At 40.6% G+C, this 27,288-nt stretch overlaps 1 protein-coding gene across 2 annotated transcripts in view; it reads right to left on the reverse strand.

Annotated features, from left to right (window-relative positions):
• Positions 1–27,288, reverse strand: part of Tox3 (TOX high mobility group box family member 3) — a 106,875-nt gene that overhangs the window by 9,429 nt on the left and 70,158 nt on the right. The window contains exons 2-5 of one of the 2 annotated variants that reach the window (XM_034522092.2): positions 22,445–22,507; positions 17,984–18,235; positions 5,750–6,019; positions 1,646–1,873 (exon numbers count right to left, since the gene is read on the reverse strand). In XM_034522092.2, coding sequence (XP_034377983.1) covers positions 1,646–1,873; positions 5,750–6,019; positions 17,984–18,235; positions 22,445–22,507 — 813 coding nt within the window. Of the gene's footprint in view, positions 1–1,645; positions 1,874–5,749; positions 6,020–17,983; positions 18,239–22,444; positions 22,508–27,288 lie in introns of both variants that reach the window. The other variant, XM_034522091.2, reaches the window with a different exon arrangement.

Consider the following 27,288-nt stretch of genomic DNA (forward strand, 5'->3'; position numbering starts at 1 on the left):
ACCCTCAGGCTATAAATTCTTAGCTATAAACCTGCTGCACAAATTAGGTCATGTAAACAGAGCTCACCTAAAAAACCTCATCACCCAGCTTTGATTTTCAAGGGTTTTACACACACACACACACACACACACACACACACACTCCCTGCCTACCTACACCCAAGCCCAGTTTTGTTGATGTTTGATGATCAAAAGGGAAAATGATCTCAGGTTGTCACCGGAGGCCTTTTGCTAGACAGCCAACAAGCACCGAGTACCAGCTTCTGCAAATGGCTTAAAATCTAATAAGAACAAGGTTTCTCCAACAGTGTCAACTTTCCCTTACGTGTCTTCCTACACTGCACCAAATCAGAGCTTTAAAGTCAACCTAGAGGGGCTGAGGAGATGACGGCTCAGCAGGTAAAGGTGTTGGCTGCTCTGCCTGAGTACCAGAGCTCAACCCCTAGAACCCACACGCTGGAACTGACTACTGAAAGCTGTCCTCTGACCGCCACATACATGGTGTGGACCACATGCATGGTGGCCCCAGATTACGAAACAAACAAACACACACATAATTTTTTTTTTAATTAGACAAAAGAAAAAAGATAGAGGCCTCTCAATCTTGGGCTTCTCTTGGAGAAAAAGGAGAAGCAAAAATCATAAATAATAAAAGATGGGCGACTGCCATACCGAGATCAAGGACTTATGTAAGGACTGGTGCATCACATACGAATTGGGCTTCATTTTTCTTAAAGAGTCTGATGGCTGGCTGTTAGAACAAAGTAAAACTCCCCCTTCTCCAGAATCTGTGGAGAAGTTTGTGGCAGTAGTTTCCTAGTTCCTGAGAATTCCATTTGGGGACAGACATCGGTGTGGGGTATATGGTAATAATCACATGGCAAGCAATCAGGCAGATTCAATAGCTGCACCGTTCCACTGAACACACTGAGAGAATGAGTTCATGATATGCATTACTTCACGACCCCCCTTCTGAAGCCATCATTCTGTTTCATCATGGATGGGGTCTGTTCTCCCGTAGATATATAGAACCCCTGTTAAAGGTAATTGGAGTTTTATGCAAGCAGGGAGGACCAAGCCCAAAGGACCCCATTTTCCCTTCATTTGTGCTGAGTAGTTGAAGAGGAGGCAGGCCCCTGAGGAAGTTATCTCCCACCAGCACGGCAAATCTCTGAATACCTCTCACACTACCTAGCTTTAAAATGAACTTGGAATAAAATTTCAAATGCCCAGTGACAATAATGAGACATGCGGAGGCAGCTTCAAAGTTTGGAAACGCACCAGGATAGCACAAGAGTTCAGAAAGATGATCAATGGAAAAGCAAGCAGGACGGGCCTAATCCCTTTGTAGGGCCCTTTCTGAACAAAGGGTGAAAATTCCACATTATTTAAAATGAAAAGATTATCATCAAAAGTTTATGCTTGCAGGTTGCTGGCCGGATTTCTTCCAAGTCTCCTGTGAATGGATTCTGAACGTGTACCCTTACATTGACTAAAAATCAATACAAGAAGAGTTGTTTGGATTTATTTGTATGTGTTTTAATTCCATAGCTTAGACAGGCTTTCTTAAGAAGCAATCACATTAGATGTAAGGAATATTCAGGTAGCTTTTAAAATACATGCCCATGACAGATGCTTGTCTTACCTGCTTTTGCTCCTCCCCAAGGCTGTCCCACATAGATGCTACGATTTTTGAGACCTCTCCAAAGGTTGCATTGGGGTTTTGACCTTTAATTGCAGCCTGTGTATCTCTGAAAAACAGGGCATATGCTGACACTGGTTTCTGAGGCTCGTTGGGATCTTTCTTTTTCTTTTTCTTTGGAGTCTTGGGCTTCTTGCCAGAATCTGGGGCTGTTCTTTTCTCTCCAATGGCCTGTAAAGCAGGAAGAAAATTCACTGCCTAAAATGAACTTGCAGAAAATGCAGCAAAAACCTACTCCAAGCCACAGTTGCTCTTTGAAGGTTTTGTTAGGTATCATCAACAGATGAATTACCACCAAAAGCAGGGGAGGGGCACACTTGCTTAGAGTTAACTGGACAGCAGAGATTAGCATTTAGAACACTGATTAATGAGACCAGGAAGTAGCTTCAATATATTCACAACATATGCTTTCCATGGCAATTATGAGTAATGAAAGCGTGAACACTCTGTACCAGGCCACGCTATCTATGTATAATGCTACACACACACACACACACACACACACACACACACACACACACACGAGACAGAGAGAGAGAGAGAGAGAGAGAGAGAGAGAGAGAGAGAGAGAGAGAGAGAGACAGTTCACAGTGAGATGGTTTAGAAGGAAATCCTAATAACATTCTAGATGTGGATCATATTAGCATATTTTAAACAAGGCCCCCTGCCACAGTTACATGCCATCTGTATGACTGGTTAGAATTGATTTTTGTATGCCTGATTTTTTTTTTCCCTTTTACAAGAAGGTTGCTGTGCTAATGAGCCTCTGGAAGTGCAAATAGAAATTAGCTGTAATCACTACACTTGCACAATAAAGGAAAGGTCATCTTTATTTTCTAAAATAATAACTTTCTAAAGGACACGATAACGAGAAATATAAAAATGTCAAAACCACTTTAACTAGAGATAGAAAGGAAATGAGTGCTCATCGTAACATTAACAGTCTGTAAAAGAATACAAGTTGAGACTTAAAACCACCAAGACTAACAGGAAAGCTATGAGAAAGCCATTCAGTACACAAAGTAAGTAACCCTGAATACACTGCACTGCACAGAGACACATTCACACTGCGGACTCCCAAGTCAGAACCCTGCATACATAACGGGTTGAGATCCAAAGCTATGCACACCCAAGCTTCTTATTCACGTGCTGCTGTCGCCTGCTGTTTATTTGCTGGTCTGTTTATTTTTATTTTATGGGTATGGGTATTTTGCCTGCATGTATGTTCATACACCACATGTATGCAGTGCATGTGGAAATCAGAAGAGGGCATTGGATCCTCTGGAACTGGAGTTACAGAAGGTTATGAGCAGCCACACGGGTGCTGGAAACCAAACGCCAGTCCTCTACAAGAACAGCAAGAGCTCTTGATCACCGAGCCTTCTCAACAGACCGTTTACCTGCATTTTACTGACCATATCATAGAGATACCCATCCAAAAAGGAAGGCAAATGACTCACTCACTTCCGCTTTCTCTGACTTAGGTTACAGTGCAAATACAGTGACAATATTTTTGTCTGCTGTTATTTTCATCAAGAATCCCTAAGTATTTGAGGACCTAGCTCTTTAAACAAAGACAGACTTAGGCCTGATGAAAAATCATTGATTTAAATTTGGATCAATTTGGATTTTTATGAATGTGAATCTTAATTCAAATATTGCTGGGGTTTTAAAACTTTCTAAATGAGGGGCATTTGGAATTTAATCCAATTGCTAAAAATTCTTAGGGAGAAACATAATAAGCAGTAACCTTTCCTGGAGAACACTGCATATTTCAGTCTTTGAGAAGCACTGGATGCCTTCTAGTTTGTACTGTTTGGAGTGACAGCCACATCTACAAAGCATACAAATGGACTGCACTTCCGTTCTTTCTAAAACACCAGTCTTTAGAACTTACACAGTTTATTTGGTAATTCTGTAGACTCCATAGCCTCCTTCGTTTCCCCTAAGTTTTCAGAACAAATGACTTGTTAAATTCTACCCAATGCCTGAAACCTGGATGGGGAAACAGACCCCTTTCAGGTAGAAACTTAATGGAAGCCAGGTTTTCTTTCTGCAAAGCTATAGTCACGTGTCCCCAAGTTCTGAGGTCTCTCTTGACAAAATGCAATTTGTCCTGACCACCATTATTTTTTTAAGACTTAAGTAGAAATGAAGAGTCCCACAGTTTAAACAACAGATCAGAACACATTCTCGGTTAAACTGCAGTAAGGCGGGCAGGGTGGCGTCATCTGGATAGTTTCTGTTTGACACTGAACCTGAGTGCAGGAGAATGGAGGGAAGGATTGTAGCTGGACCCAAAAAGGCAGAGCTGGCTAAGCAGCCACAACCTGCACCTCGCTTTCTTCACCCAGCCACGTCTCTATGGAAAAGGATATTACTCACTCTGCGATAGTCAGTTCACTGCCCAGCTGGGTGCTCACTGCACACCTCAGGGCCAAGCCCTCCACCTTAACCCCTCCTTCTGCCACATCGTTCTCGTCACCTCTTCTTCCTCTTAGAAGTTATAATAATGATTCTCAGAGTTCTAGCCACACTGGCTTACTCCTAACATTGTCTTACACCCGGTCCCAGACCCCAAAGTTTCAGCTCTGAAGGACTGAACTCCAGTCTACAATGTAAGTACCTTAAAATGCCACCGCCCCACTGCAAGCTAACTCATCCACGTTTGCTCTCAAACCGGAATCCAATTTATCTCTTCCACTTTATCATCGAATCTTAGCTATTCATCCTCTTCAGAAACACTGGCTAACCTGGTACCCAATACCTGCTCCTTCTGCAGATGAAAGCAAACCAGCTAGCATAAAGGTCTCCTCTAGGCAATCTTTTTTTCTCTTGACCCTCCCTGTGTACGGTTGTCTACTGACAGGCAGAGTGGCTGCATCCATCCAATTATGCCGTCACTGCATACAAACAATCAACCCTCAATCACCACTGGATGATGCTACCGAATACCCTATGCAGTTTCTTCTATCCCCACCCTCCCCTATATCAAACTACCCGGCACTCATAAACGGACACACAGTTCCCATTGCTCTTCATTTTTCCCTGAACTCAAACGTTGGCCTCTCTCTTCTGTCTCACAAACTTTTATGCATCCTCTCAGACCTCAAATACAACCTTTTCAGTAAAGTCTTCCTCAACTCACAAGCCAAAATGATTATAATCTGTGCAGTGGCATCAATTATGCCACCTGGAACTAGTTTTAACAAGTTCAGAACCAATGGAGGATTCCTTTGGGCAATATTGCTCTCTCTCTCTCTCTCTCTCTCTCTCTCTCTCTCTCTCTCTCTCTCTCTCGATACTGGGGGTTGAATTCAAAGCACCGCACACAATAGAAATGTTCCCTACCACTGAGCACCATGCCAGCTTCTTAGAAACCTTTACACCAAGAAAACCAAGAAAACTGACAAACACAGAACAGATCCAAAATACGCCATTAACAGAAGCATAACAAGTAATTATGCACCATCACAAAGTTCATTTTCATTAAAGCTATCCATTTGGCCATTCAGGAAAGTCACATCTGCAATCTATGTACACTCAAAAGTATATTCTGCATGACAAATATTGGAATAATATTGGACAAAAATGGAATAATTGAAATCCACTGAATGGCCATCATTGAGACAGAGCCTGACTGAAGTATGGTCATCCCACAAGATGGGTGAAATTTGCTCATATCAACAACAGAACGAGAGCCTTTAGAATTTCTCAAGTCTGGAATATTTGGAAACAGGGTATAGGCCCTTCCATTTGCATAGTGGGATAATTAAGTAAAAAAAAAAAAAAAAAGACTTACCAGGTATGCCTCAGGTCTCCTAACTCATGGAGACCTGGTCTTTCACCCTAGTCTTCTACTTCATTACCCTTTCACCAAAAGTTGTGTGTGAACAAAAGAAATGAAATCTAAAATCACCATCAACTGAAAGGTGTCTCCAAATCCATGAAGAAAGGAAGGTGATCCCTCAAATGCAAGCTGTAGCATGAGCAGGAACTGGCCCAGCCATCACCGCTTTGCTCCACACTAAGCCATGAATAACTTACTCTGTTGGCTTCATCAGCATCCTCTTCGTTGATTGAGCTGGAAGGGGAGGGAGTGGCTGATTTGCTTGCTGGAGGTGAAGGAGATGTATGGGGCACACTGGCTCCTCCCAGATTCAAGCCCAGCTGTGCACTGAGCTGAGACTGGTTGATGGTAGTCAGTTGGGCAGGAGGCATGATCCCAGAGCGAGCAGCATCCGTCATATGGACAATTGACCTCATAACCAAGGAGGGATCCTGGCGGTACTGTGACACTTGTGTGTGGCTCTGATCCTACAAAGATAAGAGGGAGGGAGAAAGGAATTTAGTTTTCCAAACACTGACGAACTTGCAAGGTCAGCAACCCTGTAGGTGAGTCAGACCCAACTGCAGCTTTGCCGAGATGTTCAGATGCAAGCCACAAACATGGAAGGCCAGAGCACAAAATGCAAAGACACAACCCAGCTGTCTTGCTATAAGACAGTTCTTGGATCTCTGTACAAAGACAACTGGCCAAAAGAGACCACCCTTTAGGGGTTTTCCAAGGAGTCTATGTCCTTCTCATACCCAGCACTGGTCTGGTGACCCACTGTGTGAGAGGAGGGCCTATCCTCTGGCAAACACTCATGGAAAGGCACGGAGAGTGATCAGAGAGGCATGGACCTGTGGTTTCACAGAGGAGAATCTGCTTGCATTAGAGAATCTTCTCCATGTAGTCAATGTTAACTAGGGTCATCATGATTCTGAATTTACACCCCCAAGAATATCTGGAAGTCATTCAGTGTCTTGGCTCCCACACCAGTGCTTCCAATTAAACCCACTTGGTTTCTGTTTTCTTTTGCTCAGCCCACCGTGATTTAATGCCATAATACTTCTAAAAATATGCCAGAATAGCAGGTGGGGATTTCCCCATCAGCATTATTTTTGTGAAAATGATTTCCCTGACTTCAGAAGTAGCCTTCTTTGTTTGGGGGGGGGGGGTTATATGAAGCCATTAAGGCTATTGCTGCCTCTTTCTCTTTGCATCCCTTTTAAAGACCAAAGAAGGCAACATAAAGGCATGTCTTTCCAGCCACTTCTTGCAGACTTGTCCTTTGGGGTAAATGTGATCTTACTAAAATCTAATTCTTATGACACCCCCCCCCCAGTGACCTAGAATCTCATTTTAATATGAAGTTAAGGATTCTTTACTGTTCCTCTCTGGAATCTTTCTGGTAAGGCTTTTTTTAAAAGCAGAAGATTGTCAATAAATACATTGATTGATTATCTGGTTTCTCAATCACATAGTCTCAGTGTTACTGAACAAAAAGCTATGTCAAAGAATAGTGGCTGTGTAAACAATGACCTCACCATACTATAAAGCATTGGCAAGCTTTTAAAAGCAGCAGGTTAGATAGGTGTGTACTGATCTATGGTTGGGTTTCTCAATCTTGGTTCGACAGACAGCTGGACCAGGTAACTGGAGGTATGGACCAGGTCCTCTGGGTTCTGTGGTATTTCCACAGCATCTTTGGCTGCCATCCACTAGAACTGCGCAGCTTCCTTCCCCTCTAGAAATGGTTTCAGGGGACAAAATCTCTGCCACATGATGACTACTAAGCCAGAGTGACATCCAAGATGGAGAAAAGAAACTGGGGTGTAACTGTAAAACAAAGTTTGTTTTTATCTTTTAAAGAGTGACCCCACTGTCAGTGAGAATCACATCATAAGAAATGGGATTAGAACAGTGAGAAGGCTTACACTTCTTCAAAGAAATATAAAATAAATTTATAACTGTAAAACGTAACAGACAAACAACACACAAGAACTAAATCAGGACTCAGGAATAAAACAGAAGGTAGCACAAAACGGTTAAATCAAAGTAACCACTGGATTTAATTTTTTGTTTGTTTGTTTTGTTTGAAATGAGGCCTCATGTAGCTCAGGCTGGCCTTACATTCATTCGTAACATAGCCAAGGCTGGCCCTGAACTCTTGATTTTGTTTGAAACAGGGTCTCATGTAGTCAAGGCTCACTTCAAAAATCACTATGTAGCTAAGGCTGGTCTTGAACTCCTAATCCTTTCTAACTCAGTTTTCAAAGTGTTGGGGTAACAGGACATCTCTTCCCCTCACAAGCCCTGAGCTACTGTCCAGTCTTTCATATTCTTCTGAGATTCCAGCATTACTCACTTACTTGCACTTCCAATGATAGGTACCCTGTACACATATCTTTCTAGGATGCTTTCTAAATCTTTTCAGACTTGCTTCTGGAAGTTTTAAAGTTGTTCTCAAGCAGCTTTGGGAGTGCAGTTCAATACAATGACTTCTGGGTGAGCACTAACGTCTTAGTTAACTGGTATAGGCATGTGAACTAATATTAACTAAGTCTGGCTTATGCAGCTTTATCCTCCACAGAGGAGACACTTGATTCCCATTGTTCCAATGCCTGTGAAAATCATCCCAGATATATGCCTACTGAGCAGCCCCCAAACACAGCATTTTCAATGGCTTCTCATCAGCAAAGTGATGGCTAAGAACCAAGCCCTGCTGGCAGGGGCCACCTGCCACTCACACCTTTATTGTGGAGCTGGCTGCTGGGAGGTTGAAAAGGAATCGTCCTGGGTGTTTTCTGGGTACCAGGATCTGGACAGAGCTCAGCATGTTTCCTAACTTAACCCCTAGGACTACTGGTTATTGGTGCTATTGTACTATTGGCATTCTTGCTGTATCAACCCTTAGACAGACATGAGTGAGTCCCTGGGCCTCTAGTCACTGGTTGGTGACTCTTGCTCAATAGCAAAAATGGTTCTCTAATGAGCCATGGCACCCAAAGGATGCATGGTGTCAGCAGAAAGAGAAAAGAATGGACCCTGGACTCTCCAACCCCACCATCCATTTTAACAGAATCATCTTCATGCCCATTTGTTTTCTAAACTGAGTTCTCTCATTATGTTTCATTTTTAAAAGGCAGTGTTCTTTTGCAATTGGGGAATTAGTGTGAAGAATATTGGTGGGGAGGCCAAGGCTTTGCCAAAATGTTAATAACCCAAGAAGTTATTGGCCCGTTTTTTAAAAAATTTCCCATAAGACAAGATACCAAGAACCACCCTAGGATATATTCAAGGAAATTCCAAATCATATTACCCACTCATCAGGATGTGTCAACATTCCTCACGGCCCACAGTCACCCTACCCAGATTCCTATATTGGAGAACTATCATATAAGAAGATTAGTGTTCAGAGTGCCTATAGACTCTACACTATACAGTCTATAGTACAGACTGTGCATACTATGCATGCTATAGTAGAGTCTATAATATAAAGGGTTTAAGCTTCAGTAGAGCACCAGTTACTAACAGCTCCTCAGAAGACCTTGAGCCTCAATAGCTGTAGTCACTTTCTATTTAAAAAGTAATCTTTAGAAGATGCCTGAGCGGGAATGTAGCTCAGTACAAGAGTGGTTGTCCACCACAGGTGGGGCCCTGGTTCCAGCCCCTGGTACCACAAAACAAATTGATCTTAGAACTTCCTCTGTTTTAAAACAAAAAAAATTAATTCTTAAGCATTTAATTCTCAATCTTTTAAGAGTCAGTCTTTGGAAACTAGAAAATCTTTTAGATATTTAACAGAAGTCAGGATGGCTCATCATATTTACTGCAACAGTTCACAAGTCAGAAGAATTTCTATATACTTCTCCAAAAGAGCTCATAGCTTGTCCCAGTAGGAATGAGATATTAAGGAAAGACACAACCCCAAACAAAGCCCAAAGAAATATAACATGTTTTTATAAATCAATTCTTCTCTATAAAATTAGGTCTTGAAAGACTCGTCAGTGGTCAACTTATACAAGCAAAACAAGTACTGCATTCTAAAAAACTTATGAGCAATAGGATTTGAATGCCAGTAACCTTTGAAACACCATTTATCTATCTATCTAACTATCTATCTATCTATCTATCTATCTATCTATTTAATTTTATGTTGTGGTTTTGTCTTCAAACCTAGGAGTTCACTCAAACTAGATAAGAGCCCCACCAGCAAACCATAGGTATTTTTCATTCAGCTCTTGAGAAAAACTTAAGTTCCAGGACAAGGGAGTTGCATGCACAAGTTGCGGAAGTCAGCACAGAGCATGCTCACAGGTGCTCAGGGCAGGGTTAGCCAGAAGAGAAGACACAGAACAGGAGTAGACAGGTGGCAATGGGCCAAAGTGGACAAGGTTGGGAGATGCCAGGACACTTCCCTGACAAAGGGCTCCCAGAGCTAAGGTACAAAGGAGGCAGACAGGAAAAAAAAAAAAACAGCCAGAAAAAGGAGCAGTACACGCCCAACAGAGGTGATCTGTGGAGGTGCAAGGAACAGAGCAGGAGACAGTACTACACAGCAGACTGGATGCTGCCAACACAGGGCCAGGAGCAGCAGGGTCCTTAGGCTGCAAGATGGATAACGTCTAGAAAATGATGGATCTGATAGACTGGTCATGGACATCTGGATAGCAGCATACAAGGATGCTGTTCAATGGATGTTCAATAGTATGTCTTCTACCCAAGTGGAATTATTCATTCTAATAAATACGAACTGACCATCCCTCCTAGGCAGTCCACCTAAGTCAATTTAAGACATTTAGTATACATGTCTAGGTGACTACCTCAATTTGTGTTTGAAGACAACTCAAGGACTAATATCCAACTGTAGAAAGTCTTCAGGCTCTTCTGATCTGCTCTCATAGGAAAGTATTGTTGGTTCTCTGCTGGCCTGGAAGTACCACAGTATCTACATGCCTCCCAACAAAAGGATCGCTGCTTCTCCTTGTACCTGGTCAAAGGGTCTCTTCATTTTTCAAACAGGAGACTAGGCAATAGCTATTTCTGACAGTAGTCCTGTGTTTCTATAAATTGCCTGAAACCCTGCCTATTGTTAAATAGTGAACAGTTTTTAAGACTTATTTTTATTACTTAAATTGTGTGTGTGTGTGTGTGTGTGTATTTAGATATGCACACATGAGTGCAGATCCCTGGGGAAGCCAGAAGAGGGCACTGGGTCCCAGGGAGCTGGTGTTACAGGCATTTGTGAGCCATCCAGTGTGGGTGTTGAGATACAAACTAGTCTCTACAAGAGTAGCAGGCTGAGCCATCTCTCCTGACTCCAAATCAAACTGTTAAAATGTGGATAATTTGTACTAGTAAGGAAATGTCTCATCGCTAAAATAAGGAGAGACTAAGCCCACTGTTTGGTGCTGAGCCAAACACTGGATAACTACCAAGAGAAAGAAGTCACAATAACTACAAGAGGAAGAATGTCTATGAACCCTATGACCTGCCTAAATTAATAGCACTACTTTCCCTTATTACAGGCAAAAGAAAGGTGTAATAGAAACATTATCCCCCCAACAAAAGGTTCTCCTTAACTTACCAACTCCAAAAGACAACTGAGAAAACCTTTCTTATTATGAAAGACCCCACTACAGAACCATGAGTGCAAATCATACATATAGGACTAGGGTGGGCTGGGGGAAGGGGCGGATAGATACAGTGTGCTCTCACTTCCTGAACAAGGAAAACTCAAATCACACTCATATTTGCATCTTTTCCACACATTCATTAAAGTATTGAGCTGCAACTTATAGTGGTATAAAAAGAAATATCTTCCCTAGTGTTTTTCCCAAATGTACACTATATGCTTCTGCGTTTTTAAACTTTAAATATTACAAATTATTTTTCTATTTTAAATCCACATGCATTCAATAAATGGTGCTTCCTTCCATCTGTGTTGATCTCGTCATAAAAGGCATTTTAAATTTCGTATGCAAATGCATTTATATGCCTTTTATCTGCATTGTCGAGTCAATATTCTCTATAACAACAGCATCAGGTTTTCACACTGGAGGACAGCATCCAATTAAGAAGCAAATAACCCAAATATGAGACAGTGTGACTAAATAGATTTCCACTGAGCCAGTTCTTAATCAATATTTCCTGAGAACTCGAATAATTAAACAGTTACTTGTAATAAACATTATATTGTATTAAAGATACCAGGGTAACTACAAATACGAAATATAGGCCAGCAATTTTATGCTCAATTATTTAGTCATGTCCTATAGCAATGTTAACATTTTTATTTATAAATTAACAACAATCAAGCAAACCATAATGCTTAGCCAGTAATTTCTCTAACCCCACAGACTGTGAAGCAAATGCCAATAACAAGCCAATGAGAATTATACCCCTGTTCTACTACTTTTAAGATTTTTTTTCCCTATGTTCAGTTGTATGTCTGTGTGTGGTGCAGTGTATAGGCACATGGGTGTAGGTGCCTATGGATGCCAGAGGCAGCTAATCCCCTGGAGTTGGAATTACAGGTGGTTGTGAGCCACCCAATGTGGGCATGGAGTGGGAGGAGGGCAAACCTGGATCTTCTGCAAGAGAAGTCTAAGCTCTTGTCAGTACGTCATCTTTCAAGCCGCCATTCCACCAACTTGCCATTCATCATAATATCCACCACTGTTCCATTTCATTCACTCACTCACTCACTACGCTCAATCACTACGCTCAGCCTTATGACCTCATGTGCGACCTCAGGTTTATGGCTTGCCCCCACACACCTGAGTTTTATGCACAACAGTCTAATTTTAATTGTTTCTTGGCAAACTATAAAACGTCAAAAGTTTCTTATCCAATCCTCCAGGGTAGGTCACTCCCTCTCCTAATAGTGAAGCTACTCGGTCTTAGCAGACTCAGCACCATGCTTATTCCCTTTAATCCTACATTGAGTTTTTCGAGATGAATTCCAGCTTCCCATCTGTTTATACACTAAGCTCCCTTCCTTCCCATTTAGTGTAGCAGCCAAGAATGCCTTGTAGTGAATGAGAGCTCTTACGTTACTCAGTCACTCATACACTGGAAAGATGAAACAGCTCTAGCCCCAAGGCTGGCCCACAGATGCCACCAAGCAGCAGCAGGTGAGGTTGCTGCCTTCCTGGAGATTCTATTCTGGAGGGAGTCAAGGTGGGGGTAGGGTGGTGTTAATCACACAAAGGCCACCTACAGCAAGATGGCAGGTAACAGTAAGGACCTGGGATGGCCACACAGAGTGGCTTTTGCCTCTAACACATACTGTGACATCCTGTCAGGTTGTATTCAGGAATCTGAGCACTGTAAAATGGTGCTTCTGTAGTCAGTCCCTCATCAGTGCTAAGGTCTGGCAACATTCAACTAGAGATGATACCAGCTACCAAGAAGAGACCTGGAAATAAACTGACCATGTCACTGTTGAAGAATAGTGACCCTTTAAAACTGACAAATGGAGTGAGCTGCCACACACAGCACTGCCCAACAGCTAATTGTGTTTATTAGTTCTGTGCATATGCCTGCTTTTATTGGTAACACTGAGTCTGACCTTAAAGGTAGCGCCTCACCCATGTGATGAGGGTCAGTAGTATTTACAGGCCAAGCAGAGAGAATATTTTAAGCACTGGATGGTTTAAGACTGTCTGCTCCACTGCGAAGGACAAACAGTACAGCATCTGGGCCTGGCATTTTTGGCAGCCAGTCCAGCACACAGTAAGAACTATGTGAAAGGTGTCTTCGGTAATGGACAGCTTTAAGCCCTGTGAGTGTTACAGTCCATGGAGGAGACACTGGTTATCAAAACCAAAAACAAAACAACAGTCACAAAACACCATGTGATAAGCAGTATAATTCAGGTTATTAACAGTCTTGTAGCACTTAGTAGGTGCTCTGTAAGATTTTGCCAGCAGTCAATGGGCTTCAATTTCATAATTCAGATTGTGTATTGTCAAGGCCTTGTCCACTAAAAGTGAAGGGTTTGCTCCTTTTTCATTGTTAACTAACAATGGAAATGGTTTTTGACAGCAACTCAACGTAAAATACTCAGGCACAGCAATCACTCAATCTGTATGAGAACTCGCCAGTCCCCAGTGGTGAGCGGTAACCATCCTACAGAACTCAGCTGCGCAGCCTCTGTTGACAACGGCAATGAACATGTTCATAATAATAATAAGGGCTTGTTTTAATAGAACGTTCCACACATTAAACACATTAATGACGCATGAAATAACTGTTTTATCTGTAACACATTAAGCGACATTACAAAAAACAATGCATTAATTGGTAGTGGGCTCTTCCTTTGATGTAAGAGTTTGTTTGTTTGTTTGTTTGTTTGTAGATAGCAAGAAAATCATTTCATAACTTAGTCAAAATTAGAACCATGCCAATTGTGTGAAAAAAGATGTGAAAATACGATTGGTGACTTTAGATACGTCATTTTGATAAACTCACTTTTCTGATCACAAATGATATCTACCAGCATTGCAAGTTAAGCATGTTATTAGCATGTGAAACGCGCCTACTCGGCTGCCTGAGTCCCTCCACAGCCTTTGCTCTCTCACCTGAGCAGATCCAGACACTTCACACTGAAATGTGCTCCTGCCACCTCCTCCCTTTTCAATTTTCAACCACTCCCTTTGATGTGCTACAAGCATGCACCCGGCATTTCCTACACACCCAAGTTATCACAATTAAATCCAACGCAACATCAAACAGAGCACGCAGGCCCTCTACACGGGAACATAATGTCGGCAGAAAGCGTGTGTGAATCATCAGTGTGTTTTATAAATTCTCTTTTTGGGAGGGGGGCATACAAAATATCAAACTGGAGACAATTATTTCACTGTCTGTTTCTTTGATATCAAAGAGAATTTTGAAACTCATCAAAGCTAACCTCCTGTTATGTACAACAGGCTGAGCTGAAAAGAATGTTAACAAGTTCAATTTTCATTCAATCAGCAGCCCTGCTCTCTGAAATGTTTCATTGCAGGAAAGAAATAAAAATAATCTATATGGTAATTATGAGAATGAATCCCCCAGTAACTTTCAGCTACATGAAAGGTCAGTTCTATTCAAGATATTTTATCAGTCCCCTGCACATACTCCTGTCCTGTCATTTTAAATCTGAACAGCATTTTATTTTCCCATTTACAGCTACCTGCAGAATTAAGTACTTAAGCCAAATAAGAAAAAAAAAGAAAGAAAGAAAAAAAAAAGAAAGAAATGTTGAATGCTGGTAAAGGCTATAATAGCATAGAGATAAATCGTTCATCTGCTCTCTCACAAGCCTCTGGGGCTGCAGATTTTTCTTCTCCTGGTGCACTGTGGGTATTCAAAACTTGTTCAACATGATTTCATTTCATTTCAGGCACTGCCTGAGAAAACTAAATTACAGAATCAATCATACAGAAGGTCAGAGCGAGACTTCATTACAAGTATTGCATGCTTGCATGAATATCTTTCATTTATGACTGACCCAATATGTCACAATAGCTGTCTAGTAAAAATAATCCACTTTCTGAAATTGATGTACTACTGGTGTCGGTGCTACTCAGCAGGCTGGGCAGAGTACAGAGAGGTGTTAAAAAAAAAAAAAAGAAAGAAACCTTTGGAGCTCACATTGTCGGTTTTCAGAATTGCAATCTTTTGTAGATTAAAATAATTTCCAGATGATCAGCTAAACTGGCAATAACGCTTAGAGGTAACAAATTTTTAAGTAAGAGTCTACTGTTGATTTCAACCTGCCAACCACATCTTGTTTTAAAACCTCCACGCCCACCCCAAGCAAATCAAGGTTGCTCTTTGAAGCCACTAACGCCCCGGACCTTCAGTTTTGCAGAAATTCTCCTTTGAATAACAGAAGAGTATTTGCATTTTCTGAAATGTGAACGCTAATCATTGGACCATTTTTAAATCTCTCCTCTTTTGCTGCTGCATTCTGTTTTTTTAAATACAACGGTATAAATTTGAGGATGATAAACATACTGTGCTTGTTGCCCGTCGTAATACAGCTAATCAGTCCTCTGACAAACTGTCAGTCTTGCTAGAGCAACGCTGAAGGAGCTCTGAGGAAAAGCTGGTCCGATATGACATAAACAAACTGGCTTTTCTTCTTATATGATCGGCTTAATTCACCACAGCAATCCTTCACAGCTGGCTATATTCATTTGGATAATAAAACTCGTTACTTGCATAAGGTATGAGATAGTCCATGTGCTCTAAGACACTGTATGCATGATGTACATAGTATTATTTATTATTTCTGTGTTGACCTTCCTACAAGAAATCTCAGAGGAGGCTTCTGCTGAGTATTATGATGTAGCCAGCACCTCGGTACCCAGAGGGAGATAGAGAAGAACCTTGACATAACCCATTTTTAATCGTGCCTCTGGCGATTCTGAATTCAAGTTTACAGGTGAACATGTCGGGAGTCCACAGAACAAAGCCAACGACACATTGTATTCATCATAATTCTGTCCTGGTACATTTTATTTTTCTCAACATTTGTGATTTAAAACCCCATGACATTTTTCAAGGTGAAATTCGACTAGAATTTCCAACAAGATTAGTTTGCTTCAAGCCAAAATAAATAGCATTCGGGTTGAGTAGAACTTCAAACCAGTAGCCATAACCATGATGTGGTCCACGTAAACACGAGAGCCTGCACTTAAAGTACTTATACTTAAAAAAAAAAAAAAAAATCAATGGAATAATTGAACTGCTTTACTGATTAGCCATACATTACAAAAGAAGCATTAAAAATTGAGTCCTCGCTTCCAACGCCAGCCCGGGAAAGCATTGTCTTTAAGTGTATGTGAATATCATAATTATTTTATGATTCCATCTTTAGTTCTTTCCAATATAGTAAATTCAATTGACCATGAAATGAAATTTCATAGTCAAAATGCCTCCTTTACACTTTTTTATAGCAGCAATAACAGTTTTATAGCTTTGAGGCAAGGTAATTCATCAGATGTTTAATTTAAAGGCAGATTCTTATATTACTAATAAATATTTACCAATTTAATAAAGTACACATTTTAGCATATATTATATGGTCTTTTAAGTATTTCTGCAACTTGAACGAGCCTGACGGAGTATCTATAAATATGGCCAGCCCTAGTAAACTCCCTCGGTGACTAAACACCCTTTTTATCTTTATTGTTTTCCAAGAATATTACAAGCTAGACTCTAGAGGAAGACAGAACCCCCCTTCCAGTGTCAAAGGAAGAAAACTGTCCGAAAGTCCACAGGAAACAATTATTTGTGATGTCAGGGAACATTTATGAATACTTAATGACTACTTCCTGCCTGCTCACTGCATTCTTCTCTGGAAAAAAAAAAATGAAAATGAAAACCCTCGTGTTCAGCTCAAACACAAAAGATCACAGGAAAAGAAAATTATGTTGCCGCAATCCTATTTGGGGAAGTAATCTTACATTTCAGAAAGCATGCTGCATCTTTGCACTGTTAATCCACTACATATTTTACAATCGTGCGTTGTTATCTAGGGAATTAAAAATAAAACCAATAAACATCACTGGCATGGTCCTAATGCACAGAGAAATATGTAAACAAGCAATAGGATTTGTTTTGTTATACCAACACATCTGTCTCATTTTATCGAGGTTTAAAAAGAGAGAGAACCCTATAAACTATTAATCTCATTTTAAGATGCCTGGTTAGTGCTTCACCTCCACAGACACAAATACATTATATACTGTGCTGCAAGATAAAAGACACAATCCCAGCAGAAGAGTTTAAAATACTTAAAACGGATTTACTCTGGTGATTGCTGACTATAATTGCACACTAAGAAAAACAGAAATAAAATTATCTCATTAGTAATCTTTGCTCTCCAGAGTGCCTTATTCGATGTTTGTGACAATAAATAACACAATTAGGTGTATTTCACACAATAACACAGGCCATTTTTTCCTCTTCTGGTTATAATCAGAATCCCCCTTCCCCCCCACCCCCATTCTTCTGTATCACTGATATTTGATTGGAGATGAGAACAAACCATGTACCATACACATTACACTCTAATTCAACAAGTTCAAAAGACCCAGGCACCTAAGACAGGCTTCCATGTTCAAAGGCTTGCCTGAGTGAGTTCTCTCACTTTAAGCATGCCTCTGCATTAAAACAAAGGCCAGGGGAGACCTGATGCCTTCAAAGCAGTAGTAAGTAAGCCATCCTTCCTCAAGTTCATTTCATATTGGAAGATTCTTGTTGGCCATCCTTTGTGGCCGTCAATCACCCAATACCAGATATCAGTCTAGTATTACCTATGGTTAGAGGGCAATCAGAGTATTATTAAGTGGCCACCAGCCCATCACAGGGATGTTTCTGAACAGAGCCTCCAAGATTCTTACCATGAAGACAAATGACAAAGCGTAGTTGCAGGCAATGAATGGAGCGCTTACCACGTGCAGCCCGTTGCTATGAAGGACACCATCTTGCTCCACCAGATTTCTTGAGATTGTGATGGAAGGAAGATCCAGGCTTTGAGGGGGAAACTGGGGTGTGAACTCATTTCCCTGGGAAGGCAACGGATCGCTGAGAGTCTGAAAGGGTAGCAGTACATCAGGCATGCCCAGGGTGGGATCTGACTCTGGAGGAGGCGTGATCGGTGGAATTTCAAACTCTTCGTCCCCAAGGCTTGGCGTGTGGAATGTCTGCTGAAAGAGAACAAAATACAGACACCCTCGCAGTCAGTTCCTGTATTTTATCCCTCCTTAGAGGAAACAAGAAAGACTACGTATCTAGGCCAAATATTTATTTCTCAACATGAAAATATCTTAAACACAGATTTCCATATATAAAGTTTTGCTGATCATTCTGATTAAAGATTTAAGTCTCATTATCATATGGTTTTAATGGAGTATCAGTATTAACAGTGTTTTAATGTGTACTTAATTAGCAACATCTGTCTTTGTTGTTAGTTGGAGCATCGGCAACATTAAATTTGGCTATATAACAAATTGCCACTTTATTGATATGTTAGTAAAACAGCTCAAATCGCGTATGCTTCATAAAATGCTGACAATTTTGGAGCAAGCACACTCACACACACATACACACACACAGACACATAGACACACACACACATTAATCCAGAGGGAACATTACAGGTGTTTACTTTCTGCCAAAACCTATAAAACAAGTAATATTAAATTTGTGGTTTGGTTTTTAAATTTTTCTTTATTGGCATATTCCCAAGTGTAATAAATGCTTCTAGGGAAATTGTTACTGTGTCATGCAATGTTTTCTGTAAGGCTTACTGTGGCTCATATTAAAAGATGCTGGTGCTTTTATTGAAACTATAAGGAAGATTGTTGTTTTTTAAAGTGAACCTTTCCATATGTATTTATCAGAACATCATCTAGCAGGCTCCTAAAGACTACCCAGAGAGCACAAAGCCATACTGATATATAGCTGCACTAAGTGCACAGATGCCACCCATTCACCTCATTAGACAAATGTTATATCTTAAAACTTAAGTAAATCTTAGAACATTGTTATCTGTGAATGCTACTGATGTTCTTCAGGCTGGGTTTTTAAAGTAGGGTCTTTGAAGACTATCAAGGCTGCCTTCCATTTCAATTACATTAACATCGTTCTCTTACCGTGTGGGCCATGTGGACTATGTGGGGAGAGAAGAGACACCAAGATCCAAGGTGATGAAGATGAAGATGATGATGATGATGATGACAATTTTATATACATATGTGCACCTACATGTTGGTGAGGCACAGGATTTGGGGGCCACCCAGATTTATTTTTTATTCCTAGCTAAGAGGGTCACAGATGTAGTTCATTTATTATTAATAGCATTTGAAAGAGTGAACTGGCATAGGGTAATTGGAGTCTGCTATTATTGATAAAGAGACCTAATTAAGAATTGGAAATCATCATTCTCTCAATTATGATGCTATATAATAACCACCTGAAAGGAAAGAAAAACAAACTCTATGGGGGTAGAGGGTAGTTTCAACAAAAAGCATTTCTTGCACACAGAACCTGACACTCTTACTTGCAACTCACCGGAAGGGAAGAGCTCACGAACACTGGGAAGCTACGGCAGGACAAGAGGCCACCTTGTGCACCTTGGTGGACTCAATAAATGTTTAAAGAAAGCTGAAATCTAATAAAGCATTTGAGAGCCAGAGTGAAGCATTTGATATTCTGATGTGGGCGTAGTTGCAATGATAGCCTCTGTCAATGTCAGTCTCTTTCTGTGGTACCCTGAGTTCCTAGCAACAAAGGGATGAATTGGCCACAAACGCGGGTTGGCTAATGAACGTAACCCTATGGCTGCGTTCGCTGTTATTTTGGCACTAATGTGGTCTAGTAACAGATGCAACTGTAATTTGTGACTCATTTGCTACCCCATTACTGCTTAATGAAATCTAACATATCACATTAACAATACGGATAAACACTCATTCTTGATATGGGGCATTTGGCTGTTTTCATTACCACTGTAATTAACACTTGAAATATTATTTCAATAAATATTTAAAGTACTTTAAGAATGGTCAGAGTAATCATGACACAGATAGAAAACATAAAGCTAATGTGTGAATTTCAAACTTAAGAGTCCCCTGGTCCCTGTAGTGTTATCTGCAGGACATTGTCCATGTGAAGGAAAGCAGATTCAGACACGATTTAGGCTTTACAGCATGCCAACCTAAAGTCTTCCTGAATTAGTTTGCACTCATTAAAATGTTAAAAAAAAAAAAACAGATAAATTTACTTTTAATGCCATGATTGGGAAATTCAATGAGAGCCACAATGTGGTATATTAGCGTTTACTCTGCCTTTAGTTTTGATCTTGGGAAGATGCACAGTGAAGCCATTACATACGATTTTAAGCTCTAGTATAAAAGCACACCTCAGGCCAGGCAGTCAAAATTAAAGAGGTTTTCAATTTTTATTTTTGTTAAGGAATACAGAGAGGCGTGCTATATATACTATGTCCCCATGGCATAATTTTTTAAAAAGACACATTAATTTTAACTTAGAAGCAATATATGTCTGCACTGACCTAATAAAACAACACAATGAAATAACATTGTAATATGTAACCAAGGAGATGCTAAAATCTTAACTACCTTTAAGGAGAGGTAAAATATCACATGTGAATGTGAGGCCTTCCACAGAGAAAGGAGAGAGGTAAAATATCAAATATAATATTAAGTACTTCTGATCCAAAACACTGTTCTCTAAGAGGACAAAAACACTGCAAATTCTACCAACAATGAAGGGCACAGGCTTTGGATCAGAATAATCATTTCGAGTCTATGTGATCAATTTTTACAGATATTGACTTTTCAGTGTTTACCTTGAACATGTTAAAGTAGTGTGTGCATGGTTAAATACCATCTGTACTGAAATGTTCAAAACATTTGTTCCTTTTGATAAGAATGCAAATCTGGAGTGTACTGTTGTATCAACATATAACAGCCGACGTCTGACACGGTGAATTATCACAGCTGGAATTAAATTGTTTCTGAACAGCTGCTGGCAGAACAGCTTTCATCAATGTTTGATTCAAATGTAGAGGAAAAAAAAAATCCCACAGAATGAAACATCATGTTGTCCTTACAGATGGGGTTTGCACTCATTATCCCAAACAGCCCAGCAGCCAGTGCCAAGCAGTGTTCCTGCGTCTAAGCTGTCTTCCGGTTGGAGCGTGATGCTCACTGGAAAATGAGGAATCTACAAAGACCCTTACTTCTCCAGTCTCCACTTAACGCTAACAATTTTTAGACATTAATTTCTTTCATATCACTTGCTCGCCTGTACCAAGATCATTTGCAAAGCCATTATTATTTTCAATCTCTGGGGTCAAGCTAGTTCACTCTCCTATATCGGAATGTATTTTGGAAAATGAAGACTTTTTATTGCCGAAGCCACAGAGGAACTGCTCCATTTGGACTGATTTCATACTTCTGTTTGTTCTTGTTTGAAAATGTTAAATTTCACACAATCTATCCTTTTAGGAAAAGGTCTGATTGGGCTAATCAAGTATCTTCAGTTTTTTTTTTTTTTTTTTTTTTTTTTTTTTTTTTCCCAGAAGGCAGGCCAATGAAACCAGACAAAGGTGGAAAGTCATATGTAAGAAATACAGTAGAAACAGCAAGAAGACAATGCTTATCCCGTGGATACCTACAAACTAGCACAAAGCAAGAGCTAATACAGCACTGCACACAGAGCTCATCACCCAGAATTCCTTGCTACAATCATATCATGTACCAAGTTTCTTTATTGACTCAGACACTCAATACTTTCTTATTGCATCTCTACTATGGTGGGCATTGTGCTGGGTGGTGGGGTTCTAACAACAAAGCACTCACTGCATGCCACTCTAGAAACTGTAATACTGTTGGTCAAAGTTCCCTACGCTGCGATGTTTAGGTTAACACCTTAGCAAGCTAAGAAGCAGACATTTTCTATTAACGTTTCCAAAATACTCAGCTATCTGCTTAGACATCCAGAAAAGAGGGGGGTTGGGGGGGGGGGAGAAAATGGAGGGGAAGAGAGAGACATAGAGACAGACAGAGACAGAGAGAGACAAAGAGAGACAGAGAGAGCTAGCTTTCTAGTACACATTTATAATTGCTTGCACATGTACTTTTTTTTTCCATCAAGAGATTCACTTATAAGCTTTGAAATGTTAACAACAGCCTGTGGACAGTGATAAAGTCTTGTCGGGTTAGTTTCTTTTCCAATAGGCTTTTCCCATTTTCCTCCAAAGTTGTTACCTTGTGCCACAGGAGAGAAAGAGAGAGAAATCCAATATCTTGCTTTTCCCTTCAAGCCTATTACATTAGCTATACAACACACAAAACACGAGCAGACACGCTAAGACAGACACCCACCTCACTGGCAGCAAAGAAGGCGTTGTTTGCCTCGGCCATGTTCATGTAGTTATTATTTCCCAACTGGAAAAAAAAAAAAGAAACATTGATTTATGTTAATGGAAGGCAGAGTAAAACCTGGAGTTGTTTAGTTAATACTCAGGAGCGATGGGGAAAGAAGGCAAGCATAATGGGGTGTGTGGGCTAACCTGGGAATGTGGCACTGTAATGTTAGTCAGTCCCTTCTGCAGCTACAGCATGGAGTTACACTATCAATAATTCTAGAAGATGGGTCTCTTCTTCCCCAGGACTGGTAGTGAAAGGAGACAGTCACAACCATTTTGCTGTCTGGTCACTAGTGAGCTGTTTATTAAACGGCCATTTGTCAGAAGCTGGAAGACAAGGAGTTCCCAAGAAAACCACCTGGAAATGTTTTAAAGCATGCTGGGATTTCATACTTTACGTCTCAAGACCAGGTGTCACAAGTGTGAGTGGGTTAAAAAGAAAAATGTGAATTAAAGAGGATACGATTCAATTTCCAAGGCTCAAATTCTATTTTCTGGTGAATGGGGTGTGGCGTGAATATAAATAAATAAGACTAAAGACTATTTCTAAGATCTCCAAGCAGAGCTCACTGCCATATCTGCTCCATCGGAGCTGCTGAAAGCTGTGCTATTTAATCTCTCCATGTAACATTAAGTGCAAAGAGGTTTAGAAATAAGCAGGATCCCATGAACACGGCAATTTTGATTTCATTCCCTAACACAATGGCCCATTCATATCATCACAAATAAGACTGTATCAGCATTTCAGATGTAAGCTCTTTACTTCCAGGGACCTGTTATCAAAATGTAAAACTTGGATTTGGGCAGAAATGTATTTTCAGGTTCAAATGGTCTGGGTCGGCACATTTCGTTGCTTTCAGCACTCTGCTCTCGGGCTGGCAATGTGGGAAAGGCTCTGTGGGCATAATTATCTGGAGCTGTGTTATTTTCATGATGGTTAAATGGTAAGAGAATGTCCCTGTGTAAAGCATTCTATTCATTTCCTTTAGCGCATCAAAGGAAGCACAGGTGTGGTCTCCAAGGGGTGAAATGTATATAGGTATTTTCTAATGTATATTAAAACTAGCAATTACATTAAAGTAAAAGGTGTAATTTTCCCAAGAGATAAATCAGTAGATCAATGACTGGTTGGATGAATGGGTGGTTGGGTGGGTGAACAGATGGACAGTATTAGAAATAGGTACGCAGATACTCAGATACATATGTAGACTGGTACAGCCAATAAGGAGAAAGGAGATACACAGATATGCAAACCCAATATAATCTTCCTCTCAATATCACTGATTTCTGGGGGTGGGAAGGGTCTTGGTCTAACTCTCAACCCATAGGAAGCAGGATTGGCAATCTACATTTTATCATTTCAGGGATCCAAGAGCTAAGTAAGATTTACAAGAAAAAACTCTAATGGCTCCAGAGTGCCATTAAGGTATACAGAGGCAACATCAACCACTGCAGGGGACACACACACACACACACACACACACACACATGCACGCAAGCAATGAACTATCAGTTATCAGACACCCTCTCCCCCAGCACTTCTATTCATTTGGGTGGATATCTCCCTAAGAATTCCTGGAAGGTGTACTCATTAGTCCTTAAAGAAGACCTTCCTCTGGCTTGTCTGAAGGCATGTAGTTTCAAAAAACATGCACAAGTGCAGACACACACATACACTCACACACATTTCTCCATTTTACAGTGTTAGAAGTATGTCAGAACAGAGCCTCATAGGCTTCTGTATTGCTTTTTTTTTCCCATGAAATGTTCAAGCCTATAATCAAATATGACCCATATTTGAATCTATATATCCCATGCTCCAATCTGCTCCCCCCACACACATACACACAGCTGCCTGACAGCCAGTATCACAACTTTAACATTATTTAAATGTCGGCTTTGTTTGGGAATTAGAAATCCATTTAAGGCAAAGAGCTCATTATCAGAGAGTATTTTTTTTTTAAAGATTAAACTCACTTATTATCTAATAGCACCTAGAACAACAAAGGAAAATAAAATGGCCATTAAACCAAAGGCCTAAACAATTCCAAAAAAAAAAAAAAAAAAAAAAAAAAAAAAGCTCAGAGTGAAGTAAAGAACTGGGTTAGAAATCCTCTTCAGAACAGTTAGTATGCGAATGTAATTACTGAAGAAACTACAGCTAATCAGCTGTGAATTGTATCCATTAATTAGTATTTGCCCTGGAGAAATGAGAAAAATCAGTAACAACGCTGGCACCACCACAGCACTGATGAGCTGCGAGCGGGCTGAGCTGCGTTTAGTCAAGCAGGTGGCTCCAGCGGTCCACATAATTTGAAAAGCTCTCACCTGGAGGGGGGAGCTGGAGCGGACGGAACACTCAGTGCATATCTCTTGTATCTGCATAAGGCCTTAATTAATGGCTTTTAATTTGGAAGCACTTGGTGATCGGGAGGGAGCAGTTATAAATCATTTCAAGTAGAAGCAAGGGTTTCCTGGTCTACCTGAGGCAGAGGATGCCCTGTTAAAAGGCGCCTTCAGGTACTGGCGGGGCGGCGGGAGGTAGTTTTTCTTCTGCACGTGGGGCTGTGGGGATGTAAACCCACATTTCATTGAGTGATGTGTATCCCTCACCTGCTAAACCCAGCCAATCTAGTAGCCAGAATGAAAGGAGTGCCATTTTGTATTTGGCTACTTTCTCTCCCCCAATGCTCACTTCATTTTCTTTCTTTTATATTTGGTTTTTCTTAGCGTATTTGTTTGAGACACAGTGTTGCTATGGAGCCCAGGCTCCCCTCAGAACACACTCCTAATCCTCCTAACTCTTGAGTGCTCAGCCTCCAGGAGTGTGCCGCCATGTTTATTCCGTGTTAAAAAGTAGCCTATGAGCCCTGCTTCACTTGTTTGATGTGTAAGAATAGACAGGATTCTGAAAAGTAAAGTACTCCTTTGGGGTAGACGCTAATAGAAGGACCAAAGAACAATTAACTCTGAGTTGTGTACAATTAAATTTAGTTTATGTTATAGGAGGCAGCGGCATTGGTAAAAGCATTATATTACATACACCCTCCGGACCCGGGAGGGAAGGACCTTAACTGGGCTCCCCACTGCCATTCACTGGCCTAAGCATGCCTGGCATTTGTTGAAAGGATGACAAGCTGATCCCACTCAAACTTAGGTGACCCAGAATCACCCCTGCTACCCAAGGTCATCTGTCAAATATCTGAATGGTGATTAATACTGAGTGATGCTCACAGAAGCCTTCCATAAATAATTCTCCATTTCATCTCCCAAAGTGGGACCAAATGCAATCCATTTTTTTCCCCAACAGCTAACAAGAAAGAATTATTATCATACTTATTTGTTCTGGTCATGCTGCCTGCCCTAGAGGATTTGAGCATGCATAGCCGGCATCCCCCGGCCTCACTCTGCATTCCTCACATGTCAGGACCCACATACACTCTACTCTTTCACTTGGCAATCAGTTCAAATTTTAAACTTTATTGTTACCTTTATTATTCCAAGCTGGAGGGTAACTGGAAAGAGTGTGTGTTTGTTTGTTTGTTGTTTGTTTGTTTGTTTTTGGATAACCCTCAATGCCTTCTATGAATCTACAGGCTCTGTGATGTCTCAGTCTGTTCCATCTACAAATAACTATATCCCACCTGTTTAAGCATTGTGCTAGGTCTGGAGACACGATGGTGACAGAAATCAGGTTCCTGTGAACTGGTTTTTTTTTTTTTTTTTTTTTTTTAATGGAGGCCATAGCCTATCCTTCAGGCTGCACCACCAAAAAGGAAAAAAAAAAAAGAAAGAAAGAAAAAAAAAAAGAAAAAACATAAGCCTGTGGATCTTCCCTTTGTTTACCTCACAATAACTAAACTCTTTGGGAAGCCTTATTGGAAAAAAAAATGGCTCCTCCTACCCCCCTCTTCTTTCTCCTCCTTCTCCTTTTCCTTCTCCTCCTCTTCTTTCTTCTTTTCCTGGATCATTCATATAAAAGCTTATCCTAATTTTGCTCTTTAGCAAAACCTACACATTTTTAAAAATCAGCTGACTTTTTTTTTTTTTTACTAATTTTTCACTCTGTCACTGCTTAGCTCCAATTTTTTGAGCTGATAACCTGCAGTGCCATTCCTCCAAAGCGAGACCCTACTCAGTCATGTCTTTATGCATTCTCATTCTCAAGACTCAAAGCAGGATATCCTGAACAAATGAGATGAACGAGGGAAGGCACTTAATTACTGTGATGGACACATGGAAACATCATCCAAGAAAACATCTCATCCCCAAAGTCTTAAGGAGCACACACGTGGGGTTTCCAACCTTCATGGAGAGTACAGTGATAACAGGAATTTATCCATGATGACAAACTCCAATAGATGCCATTCCCAAAGATACCACTGCAAAGGAGAACCAAATCACTGTGCACATGGAGCTTTAGTGGGCCATCAAAGAACACCTCTGCTGTACCAGAGGCAGATCTGCTCTTGCCGCACGATGAGCAATTATGGCTTCAGCAAACATAATTTAAGAAGAACATCAATTAAAAAGGACCGGCACAAGATTTCATAGAAACGCATCAAAGAACATCATGCCCGTGGTCCACGTGACCGTGTGAAGTGCCACAGTAAATTAATGCAGATTGGAAAGTCTGGCTCAGCTAGCAAAAGGCTTGGGACAAAGTAGAACAACGAAGACAAAACCCCGTCTGTAAGCACAAGGCAGTTTCTCGGCCTTGGCCGGTCCACCGAATCATCTCCACTGAAACTATGTTGACACTCATGTGAGGAGTTGTATAGACTTCTAATAAAGCAGCAT

The sequence above is a fragment of the Arvicanthis niloticus genome, chromosome 18, assembly GCF_011762505.2.
Source record: "Arvicanthis niloticus isolate mArvNil1 chromosome 18, mArvNil1.pat.X, whole genome shotgun sequence".
Taxonomy (NCBI): domain Eukaryota; kingdom Metazoa; phylum Chordata; class Mammalia; order Rodentia; family Muridae; genus Arvicanthis; species Arvicanthis niloticus.